General features: G+C 43.9%; 1 protein-coding gene across 1 annotated transcript in view; it reads left to right on the forward strand.

Annotated features, from left to right (window-relative positions):
- Window positions 1–825: 825 nt before the first annotated feature.
- cmtm4 (CKLF-like MARVEL transmembrane domain containing 4) overlaps window positions 826–13,496 on the forward strand; it is an 88,653-nt gene continuing 75,982 nt past the window's right edge. The window contains exon 1 of the mRNA XM_080186687.1: window positions 826–1,285. Coding sequence (XP_080042813.1) covers window positions 1,103–1,285 — 183 coding nt within the window. The 5' untranslated portion in view covers window positions 826–1,102. The remainder of the gene's footprint in view (window positions 1,286–13,496) is intronic.

Here is a 13,496-nt window from a genome sequence, read left to right on the forward strand (position 1 = left end):
AACCTTGTGAGTCAGTGAGTGAGTGAGTGTACTGGCCATTGGTTCAGAGACTGATAAAGAGCTAAAATAAGGATATGGAGAGCAGGAGACAGTGGAATAGACAGAGAGAATGGGAATTCATTGACTCTTGTCTACACTTCCTGCTGCCTCCAAAAAGAAGCCAGCAAAATCAAGGACCCCGCACACCCCGGACATTCTCTCTTCCACCTTCTTCCTTCGGGAAAAAGATACAAAAGTCTGAGGTCATGGACCAACCGACTCAAGAACAGCTTCTTCCCTGCTGCTGTCAGACTTTTGAATGGACCTACCTCACACCAAGTTGATCTTTCTCTACACCCTAGCTATGACTGTAACACTACATTCTGCACCCTCTCTGTTCCTTCTCTATGATCAGTGTGCTTTGTATAGTGTGCAAGAAACAATACTTGTCACTGTATGTTAATAATAATAATAAGTCAAATCAAAAAATAGACAGACTGGGAATGGGAATAGACAGAGAGACTGGGAATAGACAGACTGGGAATGGGAATAGACAGATTAGGAAGAGACAGATTGGGAATGGACAGAGAGACTGGGAATAGACAGACTGGGAATGGGAATAGACAGATTAGGAAGAGACAGATTGGGAATGGACAGAGAGACTGGGAGTACACAGACTGGGAATGGGAATAGACAGACAGGGAGAGGCTGGCAGTTTAGGGGTTGATAAAATTGGGGATTACACTGGATCGCGAGTTGCGAATATAAATAGTGGGGAGATGACAGATTAAAGAGGGAGAGGCGGAGTGAAGGTGGGATTAGAGAGAGAGGGAGGCGGCAGGGAGAGGGAGCCAGAGAGAGACAGGCAGCCGGGGAGGCAGCAGCAGCAGCGGCTCAGTGTCCTCACCCTGCCCGGGGATCGGAGGCGGAGAGGCGGCAGCAGAGGCGGTGTGTGTCCGGGGGGCCTGGCACCATGCTCGGGGCTTTGTGTGAGCGAACCCTGGCCCTGCCGCCCTTCCCCGGGAATTAAAATCCGCTCCAAACTCCCGGGGAAAGTTTGCTGTGTGCGGCCGCGCTGAGTGCCTGTGTCCCGGGCGGTGCTGCTCAGTCTCCCCGGGGCAGGATGAGCGATGCCGGCGATGGGGATGGCTTCGGGGGAGAAGCCTCCAGCACCTCCATGATGTCCGGGGCCAGCAGCCCGTACCAGCCCACCACAGAGCCGGCTCTGGCTCCGCACCCCCTCCGCATCAGCTGCGACACCGACTACCTGCGCTCCAGGTTCGGCAGCCTCAAGATCCTGGAGGTGGTGAGTGTGATTTCACTGGTAGCGTAACCATATATACACATGGATCTGTATACACACCCTCATATACACAGCTTTGTACAGCACACACAGATACACAGCTCTATATAAACACCCTCACACAGATCTGTATAGACAGACACACACAGAGCTCTGTGTATATACACACATCTCTATATATAGTTACATACACACAGAGCTCTGTATACACAGACACACACACAGCTCTATATATATATATACACACACACACAGCTCTATATATATATACACACACACACACACAGCTCTATGTATATATATACACACACACAGCTCTATATATATACACACACACAGCTCTGTGTACATATATACACACACACAGCTCTGTGTACATATATATATACACACACACAGCTCTGTGTACATATATATACACACACACAGCTCTGTGTACATATATATACACACACACACAGCTCTGTGTACATATATACACACACACAGCTCTGTGTACATATACATACACACACACAGCTCTGTGTACATATACATACACACACACACAGCTCTGTGTACATATACATACACACACACACAGCTCTGTGTACATATACATACACACACACACAGCTCTGTGTACATATACATACACACACACACAGCTCTGTGTACATATACATACACACACACAGCTCTGTGTACATATACATACACACACACACAGCTCTGTGTACATATACATACACACACACACAGCTCTGTGTACATATACATACATACACACACACACAGCTCTATGTACATATACATACATACACACACACACAGCTCTATGTACATATACATACACACACACACACAGCTCTGTGTACATATACATACACACACACAGCTCTGTGTACATATACATACACACACACACACAGCTCTGTGTACATATACATACACACACACAGCTCTGTGTACATATACATACACACACACACACACAGCTCTGTGTACATATACATACACACACACACACAGCTCTGTGTACATATATACACACACACACACACAGCTCTGTGTACATATATACACACACACACACACAGCTCTGTGTACATATATACACACACACACACACAGCTCTGTGTACATATATACACACACACACACACACACAGCTCTGTGTACATATATACACACACACACACACACACACACAGCTCTGTGTACATATATACACACACACACACACACAGCTCTGTGTACATATATACACACACAGCTCTGTGTACATATATACACACACACACACACACACAGCTCTGTGTACATATATACACACACACACACACACACAGCTCTGTGTACATATATACACACACACACACACACAGCTCTGTGTACATATATACACACACACACACACACAGCTCTGTGTACATATATACACACACACACACACAGCTCTGTGTACATATATACACACACACACACACAGCTCTGTGTACATATACACACACACACACACAGCTCTGTGTACATATATACACACACACACAGCTCTGTGTACATATATACACACACACACAGCTCTGTGTACATATATACACACACACACACACAGCTCTGTGTACATATATACACACACACACACACAGCTCTGTGTACATATATACACACACACACACACACACACAGCTCTGTGTACATATATATACACACACACACACACAGCTCTGTGTACATATATATACACACACACACACACACACAGCCCTGTGTACATATATATACACACACACACACACAGCTCTGTGTACATATATATACACACACACACACCTCTGTACATATATATATACACACACACACACAGCTCTGTGTACATATACACACACACACACACACAGCTCTGTGTACATATATATACACACACACACACACACAGCTCTGTGTACATATATATACACACACACAGCTCTGTGTACATATATATACACACACACACACACACAGCTCTGTGTACATATATATACACACACACACACACAGCTCTGTGTACATATATACACACACACACAGCTCTGTGTACATATATACACACACACACACACACAGCTCTGTGTACATATATATACACACACACACACACAGCTCTGTGTACATATATATATATACACACACACACACACACAGCTCTGTGTACATATATATACACACACACACACACAGCTCTGTGTACATATATACACACACACACACACAGCTCTGTGTACATATACACACACACACACACACACACACACACACACAGCTCTGTGTACATATATACACACACACACACACAGCTCTGTGTACATATATACACACACACACACACACACACAGCTCTGTGTACATATATACACACACACACACACAGCTCTGTGTACATATACACACACACACACACAGCTCTGTGTACATATATACACACACACACAGCTCTGTGTACATATATACACACACACACAGCTCTGTGTACATATATACACACACACACAGCTCTGTGTACATATATACACACACACACACAGCTCTGTGTACATATATACACACACACACACAGCTCTGTGTACATATATATACACACACACACACACAGCTCTGTGTACATATATATACACACACACACACACAGCTCTGTGTACATATATATACACACACACACACACCTCTGTACATATATATATACACACACACACACAGCTCTGTGTACATATATACACACACACACACACACACACACACACAGCTCTGTGTACATATATACACACACACACACACACAGCTCTGTGTACATATATACACACACACACACACACACACAGCTCTGTGTACATATATACACACACACACACACAGCTCTGTGTACATATATACACACACACACACACACAGCTCTGTGTACATATACACACACACACACACAGCTCTGTGTACATATATACACACACACACAGCTCTGTGTACATATATACACACACACACAGCTCTGTGTACATATATACACACACACACACACACACAGCTCTGTGTACATATATACACACACACACACACACACACACAGCTCTGTGTACATATATACACACACACACACACACACACAGCTCTGTGTACATATATACACACACAGCTCTGTGTACATATATACACACACACACACACACACAGCTCTGTGTACATATATACACACACACACACACACACAGCTCTGTGTACATATATACACACACACACACACAGCTCTGTGTACATATATACACACACACACACACACACAGCTCTGTGTACATATATACACACACACACACACACACACACACAGCTCTGTGTACATATATACACACACACACACACACAGCTCTGTGTACATATATACACACACACACACACACACACAGCTCTGTGTACATATATACACACACACACACACAGCTCTGTGTACATATACACACACACACACACAGCTCTGTGTACATATATACACACACACACAGCTCTGTGTACATATATACACACACACACAGCTCTGTGTACATATATACACACACACACAGCTCTGTGTACATATATACACACACACACAGCTCTGTGTACATATATACACACACACACAGCTCTGTGTACATATATACACACACACACAGCTCTGTGTACATATATACACACACACACAGCTCTGTGTACATATATACACACACACACAGCTCTGTGTACATATATACACACACACACACACACAGCTCTGTGTACATATATACACACACACACACACACACACAGCTCTGTGTACATATATACACACACACACACACACACACAGCTCTGTGTACATATACACACACACACACACAGCTCTGTGTACATATATACACACACACACAGCTCTGTGTACATATATACACACACACACAGCTCTGTGTACATATATACACACACACACACACACAGCTCTGTGTACATATATACACACACACACACACACACACAGCTCTGTGTACATATATACACACACACACACACACACAGCTCTGTGTACATATATACACACACAGCTCTGTGTACATATATACACACACACACACACACACAGCTCTGTGTACATATATACACACACACACACACACAGCTCTGTGTACATATATACACACACACACACACACAGCTCTGTGTACATATATACACACACACACAGCTCTGTGTACATATATACACACACACACACACACACACACACACACACAGCTCTGTGTACATATATACACACACACACACACACAGCTCTGTGTACATATATACACACACACACACAGCTCTGTGTACATATATACACACACACACACACAGCTCTGTGTACATATACACACACACACACACAGCTCTGTGTACATATACACACACACACACACAGCTCTGTGTACATATACACACACACACACACAGCTCTGTGTACATATATACACACACACACAGCTCTGTGTACATATATACACACACACACACACAGCTCTGTGTACATATATACACACACACACACACACACACAGCTCTGTGTACATATATACACACACACACACACAGCTCTGTGTACATATATACACACACACACACACAGCTCTGTGTACATATATACACACACACACACACACACACAGCTCTGTGTACATATATATACACACACACACACACAGCTCTGTGTACATATATATACACACACACACACACACACAGCCCTGTGTACATATATATACACACACACACACACAGCTCTGTGTACATATATATACACACACACACACCTCTGTACATATATATATACACACACACACACAGCTCTGTGTACATATACACACACACACACACACAGCTCTGTGTACATATATATACACACACACACACACACAGCTCTGTGTACATATATATACACACACACACACACACAGCTCTGTGTACATATATATACACACACACACACACAGCTCTGTGTACATATATATACACACACACACACACACAGCTCTGTGTACATATATACACACACACACACACACAGCTCTGTGTACATATATATACACACACACACACACAGCTCTGTGTACATATATATATACACACACACACACACACAGAGCTCTGTGTACATATATATACACACACACACACACAGCTCTGTGTACATATATACACACACACACAGCTCTGTGTACATATACACACACACACACACACACACACACACACAGCTCTGTGTACATATATACACACACACACACACACAGCTCTGTGTACATATATACACACACACACACACACACACACAGCTCTGTGTACATATATACACACACACACACACAGCTCTGTGTACATATACACACACACACACACAGCTCTGTGTACATATACACACACACACACACAGCTCTGTGTATATATATACACACACACACAGCTCTGTGTATATATATACACACACACACAGCTCTGTGTACATATATACACACACACACACACAGCTCTGTGTACATATATACACACACACACACACACAGCTCTGTGTACATATATATACACACACACACACACAGCTCTGTGTACATATATATACACACACACACACACAGCCCTGTGTACATATATATACACACACACACACACAGCTCTGTGTACATATATATACACACACACACACCTCTGTACATATATATATACACACACACACACAGCTCTGTGTACATATACACACACACACACACACACAGCTCTGTGTACATATATATACACACACACACACACACACAGCTCTGTGTACATATATATACACACACACACACACACAGCTCTGTGTACATATATATACACACACACACACACAGCTCTGTGTACATATATATACACACACACACACACACACAGCTCTGTGTACATATATACACACACACACACACACAGCTCTGTGTACATATATATACACACACACACACACAGCTCTGTGTACATATATATATACACACACACACACACACACAGCTCTGTGTACATATATATACACACACACACACACAGCTCTGTGTACATATATATACACACACACACACACACAGCTCTGTGTACATATATATATATACACACACACACACAGCTCTGTGTACATATATACACACACACACACACACACAGCTCTGTGTACATATATACACACACACACACACACAGCTCTGTGTACATATATATATATACACACACACACAGCTCTGTGTACATATATATATATACACACACACACATACACACAGCTCTGTGTACATATATATACACACACACACACACACAGCTCTGTGTACATATATATATACACACACACACACACACACAGCTCTGTGTACATATATATACACACACACACACAGCTCTGTGTACATATATATACACACACACACACACACACACAGCTCTGTGTACATATATATACACACACACACACACACACAGCTCTGTGTACATATATATACACACACACACACACACACACAGCTCTGTGTACATATATATACACACACACACACACAGAGCTCTGTGTACATATATATATACACACACACACACACACACAGCTCTGTGTACATATATATACACACACACAGCTCTGTGTACATATATATACACACACACACACACAGCTCTGTGTATATATATATATATACACACACACACACACACACAGCTCTGTGTACATATATACACACACACACACACACACACACAGCTCTGTGTACATATACACATGATGTGGGTATGCCGGCGTTGGACTGGCGTAAACACAGTAAAAAGTCTGACAACACCAGGTTTTAGTCCAACCTATTTATTTGATAATATACTCACAAGCTTTCGGGGTTAGTCCCTTTTCACCTGACGAAGGGACTAACCCCGAAAGCTTGTGAGTATATTATCAAATAAATAGGTTGCACTAAAACCTGGTGTTGTCAGACTTTTTACTACATATACACACACATACACACACACACACAGCTCTGTGTACATATACACACACATACACACACACACACAGCTCTGTGTACATATACACACACATACACACACACACACAGCTCTGTGTACATATACACACACATACACACACACACACAGCTCTGTGTACATATACACACACATACACACACACACACAGCTCTGTGTACATATACACACACATACACACACACACACAGCTCTGTGTACATATACACACACATACACACACACACACAGCTCTGTGTACATATACACACACATACACACACACACACAGCTCTGTGTACATATACACACACATACACACACAGAGAGCTCTGTATATATAAACGCACGTGAGCGCAGCCCCCGTACGCGAGCGCAGCCCTGTGTAAATATATATATATATACACACAGACACGTGTGCGCGCACACTCAGCTCTGTGTATATGCATTAAACTCCGTCATGTACATACATTCTGGACACAAACATCCTTATATACACAGCCATGTACACAGTAAACAACCCCTATTATACGCAGCTTTGTACACAGTAAACACACACACCCTCATATATGCACATACAGCTCTGTACACCCCCATTTACACTCACCTCTGCACAAACACCTCACACATACACCACATACATTCACACACATCTCATACACACTCAACCATCCTCATGTGTAAACATACGCATCTTCTGTACAGACTGTCATATATACATCACACCTCTATTAAACCTTCATTTACACACACAACTCTCACATCCATACACCCTCACATGTATATACACACAAAGCCCTCATACAAGCACACAAACCTTCATGTATGCACACGGTCACACATTTACACTTTGTGTTTGAAAGATGTTTCCTCTTGTGGGAGAACCTGTTTAAAAATAAGGAGTTGAATATTTGAAATGATGCGATGAATCCTAGAGGATTGTGATCTCTCTTCCTGAGGAGGGGCTGGAAGCAGAGTCTTTGAATATTTTTAAAGCAGATTCTTAGTAAGTCGGGAGTGGGGTGGTGGGGGGGCAGAGGTTATTAAATGATGGAACAAGCTGGAGGGGCTGAATGGCCTACTTCTGTTCCTTGTTTGTGTGTACACAGACAAACACCTTCATACATACACACGTCTCTCCCTCTCTCTCTCTATATATAAAATCACATACAACACTTCCTACACCTCCCCCCCCGCCCCCACAGAACACACACACACACACACACACACACAGACACACAAAATCCCTACACTCCTCCTCACACACAAAACAAACCCCCTCTCCCCATCAAACGAACACACACACACCTCATCACTGCTGGGCAGTTAATTACAGCTACAAGAGAAGAAAATCTCCTTTATTTAGTGCTTTCCGTGCCCACCAGACACCACAAAGAGCTTCACAGACAATGAAGTAATTTTTTTCACTGTAATGTAGGAAACACAACAGCCGCTTTACACTCTGCAAACTCCCACAAACTGCAGTGTGACCAGATAGAGTCATAGATCTTTTGCTGTTTGTGTGGTGTTGAGGGGATAAATATTAGCCGGGACCATCTTACGTCCTGTCTTCGAAACTGCGCTGCGGGGTGTTGTACATCCACAAGAGCAGGCAGCTGGAGCCTCGGTTACTGTCTCCTCTGACAGTGCGGCACTCGCTCAGTACCGCAGCCTTGTCTTTGGGGCTTGAGTCCCGGAGTGGGACTGGAAGTTGGAACCACGGGCGAGAGTGTTACCGAAGGAGCCAGGCATATATTAAAAACAATTTCTCGTGGACCTAAAACAGAAAAAAGGAAATGCTGAAAGTAATCAGCAGGCCGAGCAGCATCTCAGTGGGCCGAGTGGCCTGTTTCTGCTCCTATATCTTATGGTCTTATCTGTAGAGGGAGAAAGAGCTGGTGGTTCAGGTTGAATAGAAGATGGAGCAGCGTTTAAAACTGGTTACAGATTGTGGTGGAATCAGGTGACCCTCGCGGGTTCTGAGTTTCGGGACATTGGGTCTGTTCGGAATCGGCTGTTACTGTTTCTCTCTGCGGATTCCTCCTGATCCTCCACGCGTTCCCAGGATTTTCTCATTTTGTTTAAGATTTCCAGCTTCTGCACTGTTTTGCTTTATGTTGAAGCCCTGGTTTCAGTGAGCGGTGAACTTGGTCCTGGGACAGAGGGCCAATTTGTGTGTTCAAATTCTCAGTGTGAAGGAACTTTGGGCACAGAGCCTAGAGCAGGGATGGACAGCCTAGAGCCCAGGGGACCACACGTGGCCCTTCCGGGTCCTGAGTGTGGCCAATGAGACATTTTGTCACCCATACGCATGAGGGGAAGCGATGGCCTAGTGATATTATCGCCAGACCGGTAATCTGGAAACTCGGCTAATGTTCTGGGTTTGAAGCCCACCATGGCAGCTGGTGGAGTTACCTTAAAAGAGGGTCACATTCCATTGATTCCGATCCGTGTAGATCTTTTCCTGCTGGTGAGACTGAAGTGATTCTCACATAAAGCAAGGGGAGTGAAGTGAGGTGCGGGTGGATTGCTCACAACATTGACTGTGAGAGCCACGCGCTCCCTCTGCGTCCAAAGCTTCAATATTCCATTTGCATTTACCATCTTAAGTTGATTGTAGCTCTATTAATATATAGGTAATTAAACCTTTCCTATAACTTATGAAATATTTGGCGTGCATTGAATGTATTTAATCTTTATTCATGGGGTCAGGGTTAGTGAACGAGCCCGATTTCAGTCTCGTGGCCACTCATGTGCTGGCCGAGAGTGACCCTCACTGACCTAGACTGACCCCCCACCAAATCCCAGTGCAATACTGTGGGAGTGCTGCAGAGTCAGAGGTGCCGTTTTTCAGACGAGACCAAAGTCCTGTTTACCCCATGTCACTTTTTTAAAGAGTAGAGATGCTTCTTCCTGGTGTCCAGATCAGGATATTATGGTGATTTATCTCACTGCAGTGCACAAATGGATTACTTCCTGTCTGCTGTAAATTGTGTGTCAATTGTGATTAACAATTGGAGGGCGTCGATTTAAAGCTTTTAGTGTTTTACTTATTAGTCACAAGTAGGCCTACATAACACTGCAGTGAAGTTACTGTGGAATTCCCCTTGTTTCCACACTCCAGTGTCTGTTCGGGTTACACTGAGGGAGAATTTAGCATGGCCAACGCACCTCTAAACAGAATGTCTTTCAGAGTGTGGGAGTAAACTGGAGCACCTGGAGGAAACCCACGCAGACACGAGGAGAATGTGCAAACTCCACACAGACAGTGACCCGAGCTGGGAATCCAGCCCGGGTCCTTGGCGCTGTGAGGCAGCAGTGCTAACCTACTGTGCCACCGTGCTTTACTGAGTGAAGATTTGCTTTGATCTTATCCTTTGCTGACTGATAAGATTTCCGAAATCTTATGCAACGTGCTTTGGGATGTCCTGAGGCTGTGAAAGGTGCTACAGAAGTGCAGTTTGTTCTTTCACCTTCCTCTAACCTCCTCCCCAATTACTCACCAGTGCTGAGATTGATTGGAATGGGATTTCCCTCTTGCTGAAGTCAGGGCAACCCAATACAAGTCAAAGATGAAGCCTTAGATGTTCAGGAACTATTTCTGGAGGTATCTCTAGCACTGAGGGACTGAGCTGAGCCGTGACGTTTAACGGTAAATGGTTGGCAGCCAGTTTGTGTTTCAGGCTGAGAATTGGCATTGATGCTGGTCTATCTAATCTTTCCCTCCAGTCTGTTTGTTAGCTTTCCCATTTATCTGGAATTCCCACAGGCTCATGGTAAAAGTTACTGATGTCACTCAGTGTATTGGGAGCTGTAGATAGCTGTAGACTTAAAATAGTTTATGTTCTTAATTGAATTCCTATTTGCTGTTTATTTTTAAAATTTACTTGAGTGTCACAAGTAGGCTTATATTAACACTGCAATGAAGTTACTGTGAAAATCTCCTAGTCGCCACACTCTGCCACCTGTTCGGGTACATTGAGGGAGAATTTAGCACGGCCAATGTGCCTAACCAGCACGTCTTTCGGACTGTGGGAGGAAACTAGAGCACCCAAAGGAAACCCACGCAGACATGGGGAGAATGTGCAGACTCTGCACAGACAGTGCCCCAAGCCGGGAGTCAAACCTGGTCCCTAGTGCTGTGAAGCAGCAGCGCTAACCAGTGTGCCACTGGGCTGCCCAGTGCAGAATGAGACCATTCGGCCCATTGGATGTGCACCATGACTTTGAATGAGTATCTTATCCAGGCCAACACCTCCCCCCCCAACCCCCGCACCCCCATCCCTGTAATCCCACACATTTCCCATAGCCAGTCCACATAACCTGCACATCTTCTGGACTGTGGGAGGAAACCGAAGGACCCAGAGGAAACCCACGCAGACATGGGGAGAACGTGCAGACTCCGCACAGACATTGACCCAAGCTGGGAATCAAACCTGGATCCCTGGCGCTGTGAGACAGCAGCACGGTGGCACAGTGGTTTGGGCAGTTTTCTGTGGCTTGTATCTTTCTGCTCTTGTATATTTTGTCACCGCATCCAGCCTTGGAAAATTTCTCTTGAAAGACATTTTGTCTTGCCCTGACGGGATCGGCTTGAGAAATCTTCGATTTGGCTGCACCCCCTTTCCCATCCTTCTGCCCTTTTTTTTTATTTCCCCTTTCCTTCTTGTCACAGATTCTTAAAAAATAGTTTTAACAAGAAGATCGTTGCAGGGAAGGCTGTATTTCTCCAGTACGCTCCCAGCCCCTCCTGAAGCATTCTCCCACCATGTGAAGTGCTGGTAACACAGCAGCCAGTTTACAAACAGCCATGTGATGAGTTTTTGCAGTGTTGGTTGTAGGATAATTATTGGCCAGCACCCTGGGGACACGCATGATTTTTACTGAGTTTTGGCACCTTTCTGACTTGGGTTTGGCCAGTCCTAGGATAATGTGTAAAGTGTTATCTGTGAAGAATGTAAACCTGCCTGCCTGATTGTTTACTGATCTAACCTCTCTGTTTAAAGATTGTAATTCGCGCTCCACCCAACACAGCTAAATCCTGTCGTGAGTTAAGAATGTTTAAAAGAAATTTAGTTGAATTTCATTATTATTGATGAGTCTGCGTTTGAGCCAATGCACGGCATTCCGAAACATGTCACATTTAATGGGGACAGCAAATTCCAGTCATCATGGTTAGACG

This window comes from Carcharhinus amblyrhynchos, chromosome 4 (assembly GCF_965287045.1).
Source record: "Carcharhinus amblyrhynchos chromosome 4, sCarAmb.v2.hapA, whole genome shotgun sequence".
Taxonomy (NCBI): Eukaryota; Metazoa; Chordata; class Chondrichthyes; order Carcharhiniformes; family Carcharhinidae; genus Carcharhinus; species Carcharhinus amblyrhynchos.